General features: G+C 43.6%; 2 protein-coding genes across 2 annotated transcripts; both read right to left on the bottom strand.

The window, feature by feature from the left end:
- On the bottom strand, window positions 234–5,790 carry LOC110436463 (calpain small subunit 1-like). The gene is made up of 5 exons (XM_021463564.1): window positions 5,589–5,790; window positions 870–949; window positions 594–749; window positions 399–509; window positions 234–296 (listed from the first exon to the last, which is right to left on the bottom strand). The coding sequence occupies exons 1-5, from the start codon at window positions 5,788–5,790 to the stop codon at window positions 234–236; spliced, it is 612 nt and encodes a 203-aa protein (XP_021319239.1).
- On the bottom strand, window positions 10,238–16,894 carry LOC8072046 (potassium transporter 1). Its single transcript, XM_002446325.2, has 9 exons — window positions 16,645–16,894; window positions 13,284–13,773; window positions 12,889–13,137; window positions 12,696–12,746; window positions 12,331–12,591; window positions 12,190–12,242; window positions 11,949–12,063; window positions 11,591–11,845; window positions 10,238–11,497 (listed from the first exon to the last, which is right to left on the bottom strand). The coding sequence occupies exons 2-9, from the start codon at window positions 13,648–13,650 to the stop codon at window positions 10,482–10,484; spliced, it is 2,367 nt and encodes a 788-aa protein (XP_002446370.1). The 5' UTR covers window positions 13,651–13,773; window positions 16,645–16,894; the 3' UTR covers window positions 10,238–10,481.

Here is an 18,500-nt window from a genome sequence, read left to right as displayed (position 1 = left end):
CAGCCCACCCTACCTTATAAATTTATGTCTAAAATTAGAAGCAAAAACACTAGGAGCTCCACTGAATCAGCAGTTGTAAGGGGGGCTAGAGCCCCCCTAGCCCCACCGCTAGCTTCGTCCATAGATAGAGCAGCTTGTGTAATAACTTTGATTTTCTGTGTCTCTTTTTTGTTTCTTAGGCTTTAGTTGTGCTCAGTTTGTTTATCTTGTTTGGACACTTGTTTTGTTTTGTTTCAATAAATTTCAGTAGAGGTCTCCATGACCTCTCCAGTTCTCTCAAAAAAATAGGGCATAACCTACAAGCGGTTAAACAAATGATATTAGAAAGTGCTCATATAATAATATGAATAAATAAACACTACTATTATATCATACACGACGTACCACATCCCTATTACGATTGTTGCATGACTCTCGCTTATTAGCTGCACGTCCACACTATACTGCATTAAAGCTTGCATCTTCATCCATGACCAAACAGGTACATGGTAGCCAATTCGCTCAATTGTCTGCAAAGAAAGGAACACGACATCCATCTGGGTGCCTACCATGGTCAGTCACCATGGTCTAGGAACTGTGATGTCCCGGTGCACCTCAATATTGTTCCTAATGAATATCTCGAAGGCATGATTGCACGTCCATATCTCATCTCCTTCATCATTCTCGACCTCACTTGTCATGTTCTCGAAGATGTCCCACACCCTAAGCCCCCATAATGTTGATTCTAGCCACCTGAACTGTTTTATAGTCTGTGACATATGTAACAATCATATATGAATGAATGTATATATTCAAAAATTATATTAGCACATAAAACTTAATATATTGCATACGATTGATGGGTATGGGGAACATGGGACCACCCATACTAGCGATGGTACAAATGGAAGATCATCGGGGTGGAAACCTGGTTCCTGTGGCTGGGGAAGTCCGCCGCCATTCATTGTAACTAAAAATAATGAAAAAACATCCCAATAAATATAGAACCCCCATATAAATATTACACTTAATAATATATATGAGAGAAATATATAAATAATAAATCATCAAGAAATAATTTTACTAACAAAGTTCTAGAACACAATAAATGTTTAACAAAGGTTATGTAGAAATGATTTATAAATAAAAATAATGCTGCTAACTAAGATCAAAATATAATGTTGCTAACAAAGATGTAGAAAACATATTTTTTGTTACTAATAACAAAGGCTATGTAGAACTGATGTATAAAGAAAAATAAAATCCACCATTATTAGTGTTCCTAATCTAAAAAATCACATAATTGAATATTTGATGCTTATATATTACTAAAGCATGAAATGCATTATATTTTTAGTAATGAAGATTAGAAAAAGAAGTTGATAACCTTTAGAAGATTAAAGATGAAGCCGGCCGGCAAGAGTGTTGGCTTGCTCGGTCGCTCCCACAAGTAAGAATAGGATGAGGCATGTATATATAGGTGGGGATGGCGCAGAGTGCTGTCGGGCTAATTACCGTCGAGTTTTGCCTCGAACCGACAGGACAGTGATAGCACCAAATCATTGTCGGTTCTTGGCTTGAGCTGGTAGTGATAGGTGAACAACCAGCCACTGCTAGTTAGAGACACAAATCGGTAGTGATTGTTGTCATCACTCCTGGTTCTGTCATAGAAATAACCAATTTCTGATTGTCAGAGCCTAGAAACGGTAGTGAAGGGTCATCACTACCGGTTGTCCTAATCCTGGTAGTGAAGCTGCCAGTAGTGATGACTAAATCTGTAGTAGTAGTAGTAGTGGTGTACCGGAGATAACAAGGCCTATAGCATTTTGGCTGGAGGCTCCATAGTGAAGACGGAGAGGAGTGGTCTAGAAGAGGCCATCTCAAAGATCCGCTTGCATGTGGGGAAAGGCCCTGGAGCTATCCACGAAGTTACCCAATCAGGAGTATGACTCTTGCGAGTGCATCCTTACGAAAGGCTCCAAAGAGGAAAGCGTGAGCTTCTCGGAACTTTAGTAAATACTAGAGCGTCGATGTAAGTTTGCATCTCTATCGCCTTTTACTTTCCTCATTTATATTATGTACATTGGTTGTGTGTATATTTTTCTAGCTTAGTTCGATAAGCTACTTAATATCACTAGAACCTATGTTGCATAAACTTTTGCAGTAGATAGCAACACACCTGGCAAAACCATAATTGTACATCTACTTTCTTGTATAGGTTTTGACTAGGTGGAAATTAGAGACCATAGTGAGAGGTAGATTTAAAGTTGCCTAATTCAAACCCCCTGTTAGGCGTCATGCACGGTCCTACATAGTCAGTCCTTGAACTTGTCCCCCATTTTTAACTAGGTTCTCGTACTTTGGAATTGCAATTTCGCATCACTATAGATCTATTTGGTATAGCTCATAACAGCTTCATGAGCTGTTGTGAGCTGTTTTTTGCCAAACACTTATTTCTTCTCCTCTCACAATGACATGAGTTGGGATGAAGCTGAAAAAAGTAGCTTATTGCAGCTCTCATACTCATTTCCCTCTCTCATCTATGCATAAAGTAGTTGATGAAGCTATTTTACCAAACACTTTTCCAAAACAGCTCAGCTTCATTTAGAAAGTTGTTCAAAAAGTTAATTTCTTAAAAACAGCTTTTCTAGTGAAGTCGAGTTGTGTCAAACAAGCTCTAAATTTGTTTTACTGTTTCAACATGGTCCAAACTAGCTTTGCGGACACTAGGATGCCGATGTGGCACACCATGCTGGACTAGGCGGGAGTTTTCATGTGTTTTGCTCTATCCCAACCTTTTGAACTAGGACTGAACACATATTTGTTAAGTCTGATACTTATAAAGAACCCCTCCTCCTCATTGTATCCCAAAATTTTCAACTGGAGTAACGAGAGAGGCGACCTGGTGGTGTCAAGTGAACATCAGCGGTGTAGCGATAGTAGTGGCAGTCGACTTAACTCGGACCACCCTGCTCCACAATGGATCCACAATGTCAAAAGGAAGGGACCCCGCGCTTGAACTTATCAGCATTACTTTCTAGCCATGGAATTGTGCTTTTCTCTCATGATAAATTAACATTAGCATTAGCAACAACCTTTTTGTGAACAATGGGTACAAAAACTGGTGTAAAAATCGTGTGTACAAAGATTGATGATTTAGTTTTGTCAGGTAGATAAGATTTTGGATTGGACTTAATTTTAGGGGATGATAGGGTTTGATGATGGTGATTTTGTGTACTGTGTAGGTCTTGATGGTACTCACACTACAGTAGAAATTCATCATGATTGGTTTTTAGGTGGCATTGGAGTGAATCCTATCTACGTGGATGGGAAAGTAGACTAGTTCATTTCATGGATACAGATTTATGGAGTTATTCCTGGATTGATGAATTTACTATCAAACTTGGCTATGTGGTGTGTCCTCCCCATAGCCACTGTTCAATGTTACCATGGCCGACGATGCAACTGCGCGACTAGGTTCTAGGTGAATTGACTCCCTCAAAACACCACATGTGTACCTACCATAAGTGTCGACCACTAGACTCAAATATATGGTAAGCACAAGATCGCTCTATGGTTAAGTCAGGGCTACATGTATTATTTGGTTTCTCCAATAATTGTTCTAAGATTCCTATGACATTTTATATTAAGTAGAATATTAAGTGCAGTCTCAATGCTCCTAGTACGATAGTTTTGGTAGCATTAAACACATGAGCACATAGAGAATTTGATGATATGGTAGGAGATTTTTTGAAAAAAAAAACAATATGGTAGGAGAGTTAAGAGAGGAATATCACACCCTAAAATTTTTGAATTTTAGGATATGATTGAGAAACATAAATAAAACCATTACCAAATTTTAAATTTTTGCCAACCATTGGTAAATGGCTTGAATTTTTCGTTAGTTCATGGGAATATTATTTCTAATCAAATTGAATAATCATAGGTTATATAACTTGTTGGTGAATTCATGACACTACACTATTATTTTTTATTGCTTACATAAATTTGCTTGTTTTGTTTCGTTCTCTAATTTCTATCTGTGGAAAAAATGCCTCAATCTTTTGGGGACTGACTATATATCTTGTGGAAGATTTTTCAGTTTGTTATCTTCCACTTTTTCAACAAATCATAAGTTGCCACATAAAAATGTGCATGTATATATGAATATGAGAGGCTGGAAAGCTTAGTGATCCAGCTGGGATCAAAAGACCAAAACCTCTGAGAGTTTTATACTTGACGAATGCTTAAGGACTCACGCTTAAAATAAAAAGAGAACAAAGTGACAATTGGTTCTTAGGTAAAAAACAAATCCATTCAAACAAGTTATCTCCAATGTGTCTAACTACCGCATTAGGGGGACAATGTATTTTGGCCTTGCATGCCAAACATAAAAATGTCAGCTAGGCAGGCACCCCTATGAACTCAAAACATGGTCAAAAACTGAACCTGCAACTAAATAATATACTAAATTAAATACTGAAGGACTAATCTAAAATTACACATAAGATAATTACAAAACTAAACTTGAACCTAAAACATAGGAACTCATATATGCAGTACCCCCTTGCATATATGCTCTAGGGTTCAGTGCAGCACCATGGCTTGCCCAGCCCTGGCCTTTGGGATGACAATCATCAACATCTGCAAACTCCAAAGAGGCATTCGAAACCTGTAAGAAGTACAATAGCTCGTCGGTCTTCCACTTGTGATGACCATAATCATATCTTCATCCCCACTCTTCTTGGACCTCTTCGCTCGCTTAGCTTCAGAATTCCATGCGCATTTTTGTCCCAACATTGACATAAATTAAATCAATCAGCCTTTGAAACCTAAGAACTTAGCTATCTATGAAATAACTGCTCAAAAAAATAACCTAAAGACCTTGTTGATTGTTCATACATAGTCAATCATGTTAAGTTCAATTCCTAGTTGGTAAACAACACAAGCTTCAGCTGAACTAATCTTGCTATCCACACATGTAAACTACAAAAAGCTCATTGCAAAGAGAACATAAATAAATAAATTGGTAGCTACGCATCAAAAAGAGACAAGGCAACTTTGATTACGAGAAAGACTTAAAACTTACATTTGCCAAACTTGAATAAAATAATGATCTAGACCGCAACCACAACAAATTGAAAGGCTTAAAGTACTAACTAGTGAAACATTGATCTAAAGACTGAGCTAAAGCTACCCATCCGCCAACAGGCCAAGCATCCTATACTGAAGCTAAGAGAAACTAATAGAAGGAGAAAATTGTAATAGAAAGAAACTAAAATAAACCAACGGGCCAAGCAATAAATCAACCTAACTGTAGCTGTGCAACATACAAAGCGCCAAACAAGCAGGCAGGAAAAAATCTTTCAAACGAAACAAACAATCACCATACACTGAAATTGAATACAGGCAATATAAACAGAACTTCTACAAAACTGAACTAACACAACAAAATTCAAAGACTAAAACTCTGAATATTGCTGAAACACATGTGCAATCAATAACTTATATTTAGGATTCAAAACTGAAACAAAAAGTAACACAACCAACGCCGTGACAGAAACAACCACAATACAAATCAAATAAAAAACAAGAGAATAGAACGACACCGTGGGGAACGTCGCTGCCACGACCAGATCTGATGTTGCCGCCGCCGTCTCGAACAACACCACCGTCGTCGTTGCCTCCTCTGACAAAGCCGCCGCCACCGAAGACAAAGCTACGGCCACCACAGACAACACGACCAACACCACCGCCGCCGCCGCCGCCGCCGCAGGCGGTAAGACCACGGCCACCGTCAAGACCTCCCATAACACGAATGAAAGGATAAGAAGCAGCGACATAACTTTTCTCAATACAAAAAGCACGGGATAATGGAGTGGCAGACACAAAACTTACATGGAACCACAAAACTGACAGCAAGGTGAGCACGAATCTTAAAAACATCTAGACCATACAAAAAGTGGAAGATAACAAAGACAATAATCTCTTGGAAGATATTTAGAAATCCCGATCTTTTGTGCCTGTGTAGCACGGCATTTTGGCCCTAGAATCTTTGATAACCTGAGTTCGGCCCATCTCTTAATCTTCTTTCATGGTCGAGCCTGCGCTTATCTTCGCTTTGGGCCCGCCAGCTAACCCCGCAGCAGCCAGCCCATTATTATTTCCCCACCCTCTCACAATAGGCCTGCGTGTGATCCTCAAAAAGGACATAGCCTCCGAGTCTAAGTGCTCTCTTGTCTGTTAGAAAGTTCTGAATCAGTGCCTCTATTTCTAATTTAGGTATCTTCCCCTACTTTTATTAGGCCCCTATTTTGTATCTGCTCTAACAGAAGTCCCCAAACTAGATCCTGCAAAAGTGTAACAACAGTCACTTACAAGTGGGACCCATATGTCATTGAAAGAAATCTTGTCGCATCTTCCTCGGTCCTCCCTTGCCTCAATGCAGAGCAAGCCTAGGAGAAGAAGGGCATGCTAGCCTCCTCAACGACGGCACGTGCAAGAAGGGTCTCTTCCCCGTGCCAAGCTAGTCGACGAGGAGGAACCACTTAGGGCTTGGCTTAGAGCAAGGAAAGGAGTGGCTGCAGAGGAGGCTGAGCAGGGTGGGCTAGGAAGGACGCGCCACCTGCACTTGCGCGGAGCACCAGAGCAGGCACGCGAGGATTGGCGTTGGTAGTGTGTGGGGCGGGCGGGTGAGCAAGCCAGGACCGAGCGTCGAGTAGGGCCGCGAGAAGGGAGGCATGATTGGGCTTCTTAGGCATGATTGAGCAACGTGCTCGCGAGCACGTGTGCCATGGCCAGGAACCTAGGGCCGCTCGAGCGCCGCAGAGAGAGCCTGTGGCCACTTGAGCACGGCGGAGAGAGCCGGGGCCCCTCGAGACCCCACGCGTGCCTGTGCGGGGGAGTGGGTGCGCCACAAGGAAGGGAAGTAGCAGCCATGGAGGGCGCTCGCCAGAGGGGAGTGGAGTGCGCTCATGAGGAGGGGAGTGGGGTGCGCCGCCGCTCTTGAGCTGGCCTGGCACCAGCCGCCGGTGAGCTAGAGGGTAGAGGTGTGGCGTGTTGGAGGTTCCGGCTACGAGTGGAGAAGAAATCGGCCAAAATGGCCTTTTGAGGGCCTAGAGCTAAGCCAACAAGAATGGGATTTGAGTGAGGATTTTATTGGCCCAAGAAATCTGGTGTGTAGTAGGGACCCTGCTAGAGTGTTATTTTTTATCTAGGCACCCATATTAGTTATTGGAATTTAAGTAGGGGCCCTACTAGAGTTAATCTTAGGGCATAATAAAGGAGCTAGCTCACACACTTTTTCGATTATTGTTCATATGTCTATATATTTTCATATTTTTCAATACTAGTGTTAGTTTACTCTATTTTTGTCACTTTTTCATATGTGTTAGCAAGTTGACTCAATGCCCTTAGGCCATCTCTAGTGGCCTTCCAAAGAGGTGCAGTCCGTCGTGACCCGTGGAGGATGCCACGCCTTCGAGGGGAGAAGAATGGATAAAAAAATTTAAATAAAAAATAAAATCATGTGGTTCTGCACCTAGGGAGGGACTAGAACACTACCCCTAAGCAGCCGGGGTACGGAAATGTGGGCACGTTCCCTGTTCTGGAAACTTCATCGTGAAACGCGGGACGGGAACATCGCACGACATCGTTTCCAAACGCGATGGAACGCGAACCGTATTCAAAAGCAATAAGAGGAACGTCGAGTACCAAACGCCTATAGAACATGACTCACAGCAATAGCAATTCGGGGACATACGAAGCTTAGGCAGGAAAGAAAATGCACCTCAGGTCAAGTCGCTTGTGGTCGCCGGAGGCCAGAGTGCCAGACTGCCGGAGCCCCGGTCTGAGACGCCGAGCCGGCGAACGGCGAAGTGCTAAGGTCCTGCTCCGCAGCGCCGCAAGAATCGTCGAGGCCGAGACACCGAGTCCGCCGTTTGTACGCCGCCGCAACGAGTGGGTGGCCGGCCCGCAGCTGGCGGGGCAGTGGCACTGCGGCCGTACGCGCGGATGCATTCAGCTTCTTGCTTGCCCGTGCGGCTGCGGCAGTGCGCAGTGTGCCCCGTTGCCGTGGCTTTTGTCAAGGATGACAGAGAGCTACAAAGAGGGAGGCACACGTGCCAAGTGGAACATAGATCTAGAAGACTCCATAATTTGAGAGGTAAAGAGAAGTGTAAATAAAAAATAAACTAGTTGTTTTTCTCATAACTACACTGAAATGTTAATCACTGATAAATATTTTTATGATTACAGGTCTGCAATCTGTACAAGGCCAGAAGGAGCACATGCATACAAGAGAGGGATTATGAGGCTTCATGTCACATTGTTCGTTGCAATCTTCTCCAAGGACTTATTATCTACTAGTAATTTAGTATTTGAGTAATCAAGATCCAGGATTTGAAAACTAGATAGGTTGTTGGTTACACTGTTGTAGTCTAGCTAGAGAGTGGAAAGTTCAGTACTTCAGTTATCTACTATTTTATTCTTATTATTTCACTTGTCTAAGTTTTAAATTTGATAAAACATGTTTCTCGTTCTATTTGAATTTGGTACGCGTTCCCTTTTGATTTGGTACACGTTCTGGGAACATGTTCCTTATTTTTGGGAATGTGTTCCATGTCATCATTTTATTTCGATTTAGTACACATCCCGTTTGAGTTTGGTACGAGCTTCAGCTGTATACCCTTCTCGTTCCATAGGTTTTGAAGACATCATATTGCGTAACACGTTCCCGTACCACGTCCCTAACGTTCCGTAAACATGGCTGCTAAGGTCTAGCCTCTGTGCGATGATGCCACAAACAGTGGCGGAGCTCACGACAAAATATAGGGGGGCAGTTTGCAATGTCGAATCGCTCCTTCTAGGATTTAGTCTCTCCTAAACGCAAAAGATGTTTATTGTTATTGTTCTTTGTCTTGTATTTGTTTCAATCCAGTTAAGGTCTTATTTGTATGTAGTCGATTCGTATCAATTCATAGGTATTTGGATGAATTAGAATGGAACTTAAACTAAATTCTATTTCAATTCACCCCAATACATGTGAATTGAAATTAATGATTAATCCAACAACATCCAAACGGCCTAAGAAGAGTAAGAACCGGAGATTGTTTGTAAAATGAAATACATTTGAACTAGAAAATTTGGTATAAGAAATAAGGAACCATGTTAATTTCTCACAAAAATAATATTGATAAGAAGTATTAAGCTTCAAGTTCCTAGATATACCCTCTAATTCTATTTAGGCCTTATTTAGATTCAATGCCTTGTTTAGTTGGCAAAATTTTAGAATTTTGGGTAATGTAGTACTTTTGTTTTTATTTAACAAATATTGTCTAATCATGGACTAACTAGGCTTAAAAGATCCGTCTCACAAATTACAGGTAAACTGTGTAATTAGTTTTTATTTTTGTCTATATTTAATACTCCATGCATGTGCCGCAAGATTTGATGTGATGGAGAATCTAAAACTTTTGGCAAAAGCATTCAAAAGTCAGAAATAGGGAAGGAAACAGTATTGAATCTGCCTACATGTGCACCATAAGTGACCAGCAGAACAAGTCAGAAGGGCCTTGTTTAGATGTGAAAATTTTTTGAATTTCGCTAGTGTAGCACTTTCATTTGTTTGTGGCAAATATTGTCCAATCATAGACTAACTAGGGTCAAAAGATTCGTCTCGTGATTTATAGGCAAATTGTGTAATTAGTTTTTATTTTTATCTATATTTAATGCTTTATGCATATGCAACAAGATTCGATGTGATGGGGAATCTTGAAAATTTTTTTGTTTTCAGGGGTGAACTAAACAAGGCCCTAGGCATGTGTAGGATGGATAGGATGGAGTAGAGGACAGGGTACCAGGGAGCATGGCAGGTACGCAAGCGCGAGAAGCTAGACGGTGGACCAGCGTGGAGGCATGTGTAGTCATGCAAGCTTTTGCATGTCAGAGCATGTTCGTTGGTCTGAAAAATCATAGCTGAAAATACCGTTTGTTGATTTATTATGAGAGAAAAACGTTATTAATTGTCAAAAAAAGTACATACATTGTGCAATTGTGAGAGAAAAATGCTATTGGCTGTCAAAAGAAAAGTACATACATTGTACTGTATGCACTGCCAGGGTCGGCCAACAACAGCAGTTGACATGCTAGGGCCGTCCAACAATAACAATTGACATGGACTATCGATGGAATCACTGAAATTTCTAGATCAAAGGGGCCGCTGCCTAGGTTGTTGGCCGAACTACGAGAAGGAAACATGTACGCTTTACTTCCAATATCGCGCTTGCATTCATCAAATTCTGATAAAACCACACTGTACAGAGAATAAAAAGAAACCTTCCAGCCCAAAAAAAAAAAAGAAAAACCACGCCACTCACACAGACTTATTATTATCAAACCACCGCGGGCACTTTGCCCTGTGAATGAGGTCAACACTCGCCAAGAAATGCTTTTTGTTGGTTAATTAGGCACGCCTCAAATCTTGGATGGGTAGCACAATAGGCCTAGATTTCATATGTGATGCCAACCTTGAGCAGCTGATCTTTGGGAATGGCCAGCGCCTTGTGCCCCTCCGTCAGGTTCTTCCTCAAGAAGGTGTAGATGTAGTTGACCACAATCTTCTTCAAGATGGACGACCTGGGCCCCGCCGACACGTTGGCCTCTCCCATCAGGTACACCACCCCTCGCTCCACCTCCCGGTCGATCAGCTGCTTCTCCTCCTCCGCCGTCGTCGTCTGCTGGTTCGCCTGGAACGTGATCCGCCCCGAGTGCGTGCTCACCCTCGACTGGATCGCCTCCTCGCTGTGCACCACGGAGCTCGTCGACCGCCTCGGCCTCGCCGCCGCCGCAGCAGCCTCGCCGCCGTCGTCGTCCTCGTTCCCGGCCTCGTTCTCTGCCTGCGCGAACGCCATCTCCTCCTGGATGAACATCTTGAGCCTGTCCACCAGGAAGGCCGCGAACTCCTTGGGCTCCTCCAGCGCGTCGCTGTAGCCGTACCGCGCCACGCACCGGAACACCCGCTGCTCCCTGGCGCCGACCTGCCGGAACAGGAACCTCTCCGGCGGCGCCACGTGCGGGATGGGCAGGTGCTTGATGGACATGAAGAGGAAGACGGCGTGCACGGACGGGATCTTCTTGATGAGGCGAGGGAACACCGGCGGGATGCCCTGGACGAGCTCCGTGTACAGGAGCCCCACGCCGGGGATCCGCCGCACGTCGTTCTTCTCCAGCAGCGTCGTCATCTGCCCCGTGGGCACGATGTGGTCCAGCTCGTACCAGTACCGCTTCACGTGCACGTAGTGCCACGTCGCCATCAGCGTCATCAGCACCAGCGCGAAGCAGAAGGGCAGGTACCCGCCCTGGACGAACTTGGACAGGATGGACGACAGGTAGATGAGCTCCGTGAAGCCGAACACCACGTAGAAGAGGAGCACGTACACGATGTGCTTCTTCCAGATCACCAGCATCACCACCGTCATCAGATGGGTGGTGATGGAGAACGTGGTCACCACGCAGATCCCTGCGCCGCCATTGCCAAAATCAGAAATCCTTTACCGTTACAAAAAAAAAAAGAGCCAACAAGACGATGCATGCAATATATCCTTTAATTTACCGTAGGCGTTGCCGATGCTGGTGGTCGTTCTGAAGGCAATTGTGACGATGATGCTGGCCAGTCCCATCAAGAAGTTCACCTCTGGGATGTACACCTGCCCTTCGTACTTCTTTGAGGTGTGGATCACTTGGACCCTGGGGAGGCAGCCAAGAGACAGTGCCTTGGAGAGGATGGCAAATGCACCAGAGAGCATAGCTTGGCTTGCAATGATGGCAGCAAGGATTGCAACGATGAAGGTTGGCCAGAACAGAGGTGCTGCACAGCACAAAAGGGAGTGTCAGCCCAGCCTTATTCACTTATTGGTTGTTTGTGCCACCATTATTAGCACAGTACATGCAGCCCATCGTTTATGGATTACCTGGGATGGATTTGTAGAAGGTGTCTCCAACGTTATCTGGGAATTTCCGTAGGTACGCTGCTTGCCCGATGTAACACAGTGCCACCGATGGGAACAAGATGCCGTTGAAGCTGATCTGCAGGAGTGAAATACATAAACCACTGTCAGATAAGATGCTTCTGATGTGGACAAATCAGATGCAGAGTTGAGTGTAATATAAAATATCGAACTGAAACAAATCATATGCACTTTTGGCCATTACCTGAACGGCCCTGATGTTGAAATGTCCAAGGTCAGCAAACATGCCTTCTGTGCCTGTTGCACACATGTGGCAGTGAATTCAGATTACACACACAAGGTTTTGCATTGCAGTTTTCTCTTTGATCAGGAAAAAAATGGTTACCTGTGACGCACAAGATAATACCACCAAGTGAAACCCACCCTTCCTTTCCGTTCCGCTTGAAGTACTGTACTATGTACCATGGATTGAAGGCCCGGAGCACACCGATGTCGTGTTCGACGAGGTTGTACAGTCCAATGCCGGCAATCAGCAGGAACCACACCGAGATGACTGGAGCGAAGGTGTACCCAACCTTGTCGGTCCCGAAACGCTGAACCGAGAAGAGCAAGAAGAGGATCGCCACAGAGATCCAGACTACTTGCGCTGTAGGAAAACCGACAACAGAGAGATGTTAGTCTTGCATGACTATAAACAGGGGGTAAAAATTGTTGACATTAATCATGTCAGTAGCTCTCAGTTCCACATACACTGAGTCAAGCTCGGAGCCTTCTCCTTGATCCCGCTTACCGCAGACAGCACTGCAGAATATATCCATAAACAAGAACACATTATTAGTTAGTATACATACTATGCAAACATGTTAATTGCGACACCATCATATATAGCAGTAACTAATAATAACCAAATGTGTTGTCTAATATAATATAATGTTTCCATTACCAGATATTGCCGGTGTCAGGGTTCCGTCGCCCATCACCATGGATGTGCCAAGGATTGTGAGGGTGAAGAGCACAATCTTGGCTGCCTTGCTGGACTCAAGCTTCTGCTTGAACCATTGAGCCGTCCTCAGCTGTGAGTTCGGCGCTTCTATGCTGTAATTCGACACCATGGCGTCCTCTGCTTGCTGGTTGGGGATCATCCTGATCTTGGCGTACCGCGATATCAGCGAGTACAGCGCAAATGTGCCGCCTAGAAAAAAAAAACAGCAGATCGATGCTCGTTGATCAGTGAATATAATTAAACAAACAGCAAGCAGGAGCCAAGTTTAATCTGGGATTGGGAGTATATATATATATATAATAAATATATAAACATATGTGTGCTGATCTACTCACCGTCTCCATTGTCGTTGGCGTAGAGCACGATGAAGACGTACTTGAGCATGGGGATGACGATGAGGGTGTAGATGATGAGGGACAGGACGCCGAGCAGGTCGTCGTTGTACTTGATGCCGTCGGGGAAAGTGCTGGAGTAGACGTAGAGCGGCGACGTCCCGATGTCGCCGTAGATGATGCCGACGCTCTGGAAGGCGAGGTGCAGCGTCCTGGCCCAGCTCCCGTCGGACCCATGGTACTTGCCGCCGGAGACCTTCTCCGCGTCGCCGAACAGTGAGTCGTGGCGCTTCAGGCTGAGCCGGTTCGCCGACTCGCCGCCGCCGCCGCCTCCTCCTCCGGGGTTGTCCACCTCCAGCGACGACGACATCTCCTCCTCGGCCGGATCTCACAACACCTTGGAACGAACGACGATAACCCACGAAGAACGACGGGAGTAGTCGGGTCTCTCTTGAGAAATCTCGAGCTCTAATCACGAGACGCCAGCTGATCCCTGCATCCTCCAAATCCCAAGACGTTAATTAGGCGGTGACGCTGTGACAGCGAGGTAACAACTTTTTGTTTTACATTCACAACGACATCTTTTCTTGGTTTGTTAACCGAGATAGCAACTGTACTAGATCGAAGAGAGAGAGAGAGAGAAAAAAAAATCTTTAATTAAAAGGGGGAAAACAAGAAAACGGCAAGCTCCATTGATAGATGGAAAATTTAGCGGGTGTTTGGTTGAAGGGACGAGATGAGATGAGATGGGATGAATCCATTTTTATAGCCGTTTGATTCCGAGTTTGCTGAAATTGTAAAATCCCATTTAAAGCATATTCCTGGAATATTCGCTCAAAACGCGCGTACCGGCCAAGAACGGCTAACATGCAAATCGATAGCATAATTGTGATTGACTGCGAACAAATTCCATTAATAAATGCATATGGATCTTAGTTAGGAACTTTGTCACGTTGCTAGTGAATAATCTGCGCGTGGTGATGGTATGGTATCATTAATACTTGGAGAAATTCTACGAGCGTTGTCAATTCTACAACTACTACAAATTGCTGGATCCAGAAAAAGGGACACCCACAAATTTACTGGCAGCGAGTAAGAATAAAGAACGGTAATATGTTAAGCATGCACTCCATTCATTAATAATAATCATTACTAGTGGGCTGCGTGGTCAATGCACTAGTGGGCTCCACACGTCAGTCACGCTGGAGCCAACTCCAAAACAGAATGAAGTCAGCGTGACGGAGTGACCGAATAAGAGCAAGTTTAATAATACACCCAACTTGTTAGCTGTAAGGTTTCTTACAGCCTTCTCCCAGCCCACCCATACAATAGTTAGCTATTCACTATTAATACATGGCCCACTTATCTCTCTCATAAAGTTTCTTGGTTTTTGTGTCTAAGCTGGCTGTAAGCTTACAGCCTGCTTCTCCTCTCTCTCCTCCCTTCTCTCCTCCACATCAGCATTTAGTCAGCTTACAGCCCACCATAATACTTGTTCTAAGCCCCACTTCATTCTTCAAAAAATAAGCCCAAGTAAAATATCTAAGATCCAGATAAAGAGAAATCTATCTGTTTTTTTTATAATGAAGAGAAATCTATCTGTTTTTTTTTTATAATGAAGAGAAATCTATCTGTTCTTTTTTCAAATAATGAAGAGAAAATTCTCTCTATATATAGAGAATAAAAATGGGACTCATCATTCCCGTAGTAGGAGTATAATCACTTTTTTTTTGAGAAATCACATATACTCCAGTTGACTTACAAACCAAAGATGATATCTTAATGCTCTTCTACAAAAAACAAAAAAGATGATATCTCAATGTATTTCAGCTAATCAGCTGTGTACACCACCAACCCATCTGAGAAATTTCAGCTGGGAGGGACTCGCACGATCTGCAGCAACCTCGATCAGTTATTATTAATTTATTTTCCACGGATCCCCTAGGGTCGCGTACACCGCCCTCGCTCGCTTCCAAATCAAAAGAAAAAAAAAAGAGAGAGATTAGTTTAAGGGCTAATCAGCCAGTAAACTGACGCCATTGGGCCTCCCACAGCCACAGCCATCAACGCCTGCTGACACGTGGCCTTCGTGAGCAGCCAGGGCGATCACCATCACCAACCTCTCTCTTTTTTTTTAAGTAAAATACAAACCCGGTCCTTAAACTTTGCATGGGGTGTCACTCCGGTCCATAAACTTTTAAAGTGTGTCATTACCATGCCTAAACTCAATTTGGGTCTCAATTTGTTATGTAATGGGTCATGCTCACGCCAGGTGGCTGTGCATATAAGCATAAACCTCCCCACTCACACTTCATTTCGTTTCAAATAAAAAGGATCGATGAGCCTTGCCTCCTGGACTGCTGATCCGATGAACAGAGGAGCTCAATCATCGTTTTCTGATTTTTTTTATATAAAAGCGTCTCCTGAACCGATGAACAGAGGATCGTCCAGCCATTTTTCAAAGCAGCAGGAGGTACTCATGCGTTCATTTGGACTGTATGTCTCAGCTGAAATAGACGAACAGAGCTGCTGTCCAACAGCCGAAGTTCTTAGAGACAAACATGATAACAAAGGACAACAACAAAGAATGGGCTGCTGTGTTGAACTGCTGATCGGCGTTGGTCGCCCGGCCCTAACTTGCGCGGCTCCTGCTCCGCCTGATCGGCGTTGGTCGCCAGGCACAGCGCAGCCACCGCTGCCGCCGTCACAGCCGTCGCGAACTCGCGAGGAACACGAACAGTCACGCGACTTCGACGATCGATCGGGGAATAGGAGTAGTCGCCTAATGAATAAGTCGGGGGCCTAATTGCATAACTACAATGGCTGATCGGGCGCTAATGGGTTGTTTGGAACCCAAATTAAGTTTAGATATGGTAATGACACACTTTAAAAGTTTATGGACCGGGGTGACACCCATGCAAAGTTTAAGGACCGGATTTGTATTTTACTCTTTTTTTTACCACTGCTACTACTAGTAGTGACTGACAGAGATTTTCTCGGATAGGGTAAAAAAAAGAAACAAGTTCGAGGAGTCACTTCGCACACGCAATCTCTTGGTGGGTGGCCTTTAATTTCGCCTACATGTTTCTGGATGATTTTGAGGTGCATCCAGATCGAGACTGTGATGATCGAAAAGGGGGAAGAAGATCCCTTGCACACGACATCTTCGAAAGAAAAGAGAGAGGCTTTGTGCGTGCCATTATAATTATATTTCTAATTCTGAAGAAACGGAGTGATGGAAAAACAAGCAAAAACCAAAAGGGGCAGAAGGCTGTGCTGGGGGGAAAATTTTTACTGACGCAGGGAAGGGAACAAGAATGGCAGGAAGACAAACAAGAGAAACAAACAAATGATTTGCTCTGACCTGTCTAGCCAGCGAATGCTAGCTGAGGAGGAAGAAGAAGACGACGACGATGATGCCGGGCGGCGCCGCCGAGGTTCAGGGATCAGGGTCCAGCCGGCGGGCGTCGGCCCTGGCCGGCGGCGACCTTGTTGCTGGTCCGAGGCGAGGCTGTGAGAGCAGGGGAAGGCAGCTGTGTGTGATACGAAGCTTGCCTCCGAGGGAGGAGGCTGGTTTAAATAGAGGAGCACGCAAAGAGACGACAACCAATGGAGAGTGGCGAGCAGCGGCGAGCAGCAGGGGCAGGGGCGGGCGTCCCGTGGGGGGAGAAAAAAAAAACAATAAGAAACGTGAATAATGCAGCGGGGCGAGGTCGGTCGCGGTGTATTATTGGACGCGGTGGCGGTATACAGAAAATGGAGCTGGTTGCAGCGATCAGACTTCAGAGTGGTTTCCTAGTCTTCTTCGGCCGCCCGCCAGAAACTTGTTTTCATCCCTGCAATAATTGTGTGCAAGTCAAAGAAAAAACATCCGTGCAATACTACTAGTGTATTCATACTCCTGCTCCGGGTTACGGGCTTGGAGATGAAAATTTTTTTGAATGTCACATCGGATGTGTCGGAAAGATGTCGGGAGAGGTTTTTAGAAATTAATAAAAAAACAAATTACATAGCTCGTTAGGAAACTGCAAAACAAATCTATTAAGTATAATTAATCTGTCATTAGCACATGTGGGTTACTGTAGCACTTAAGGCTAATCATGGAGTAACTAGACTTAAAAGATTCGTCTCGCGATTTTCAACCAAACCGTGTAATTAGTTTATTTTTTTATGTACATTTAATGTTTCATGCATGTGTCCGAAGATTCGATGGGATAAACTAAACAGGGCCTAAGGGTTTGTTTGCTTTAGAGCGGTAAAGTTTACCATCTGTCACATTAAATATTGGATATATGTATAAAGTATTTAAATACAGATTATTTATAAAACTAAAAACATAGCTAAAGAGTAATTTACTAGACGAATTTTTTTAGTCTAATTAATTTATAGTTAAATGCTTATCAAATAAGACGAAAATACTACAATATATATTAAACTTTAAAAACTCTAACTAAACACCCTATATATGTCGGAAATTCGGTCCGGGAAGATCTCTATGACGCAGCTGACTGGATGGTAGTAGTACGGAGTACGGTCAAGACTCAAGAGCAGAGTTTGTTAACCAAAATTAAATAAATAAAAAAAGAGCACAGTTTGCGTAGCGGCGCTATGCTTGGGCCTTCTTTACTTCCATTCAAAAACCTAAATTATTTTTCAAGATTTCCCGTCATATCGAATCTTTAGACGCATGTATAGAATATTAAATATAATCGAAAATAAAAATTAATTGCACAGTTTGATCAAAATTTACGAGACGAATCTTTTGAGCCTAGTTAGTCTATAGTTGGACAATAATTACCACAAATAAACGAAAATACAATAGTGTCGCGAAATTTTTTCCTTCGCAAACTAAACACGGTTTGTAGTATGTACTACTAAAGTTGTTACGGCTGATTTACTACTTTTCAGGGCTTCCGTGTCATTATGAACAATTCAGACATTTTTTTATCAGTATCAACAAGACAGACATTATCCAGGGGGAATAGCAGCTGGTTCACCATCGGGCATGACCCAGCTTGCCGTTTGGCGGCAGACAACTAATTGCCTGGTTTACCATTTCTATATTTTCAGTGTCCTAGTCCTCCAAAAGGACAGGCTTCATCAGTCTCAAGCTCTTGATAAATAAATAAATAAATGAAAACAAAACCAGGTAGCGGTGGACAACTTCATGAGAACGGTGCTTCGGTGTCTTATGTGTGGTGTCACATGACTGGCATGCTC

Source organism: Sorghum bicolor, chromosome 6, assembly GCF_000003195.3.
Source record: "Sorghum bicolor cultivar BTx623 chromosome 6, Sorghum_bicolor_NCBIv3, whole genome shotgun sequence".
NCBI classification, from domain to species: Eukaryota; Viridiplantae; Streptophyta; class Magnoliopsida; order Poales; family Poaceae; genus Sorghum; species Sorghum bicolor.
This window is presented reverse-complemented; position numbering and strand designations above follow the sequence as displayed.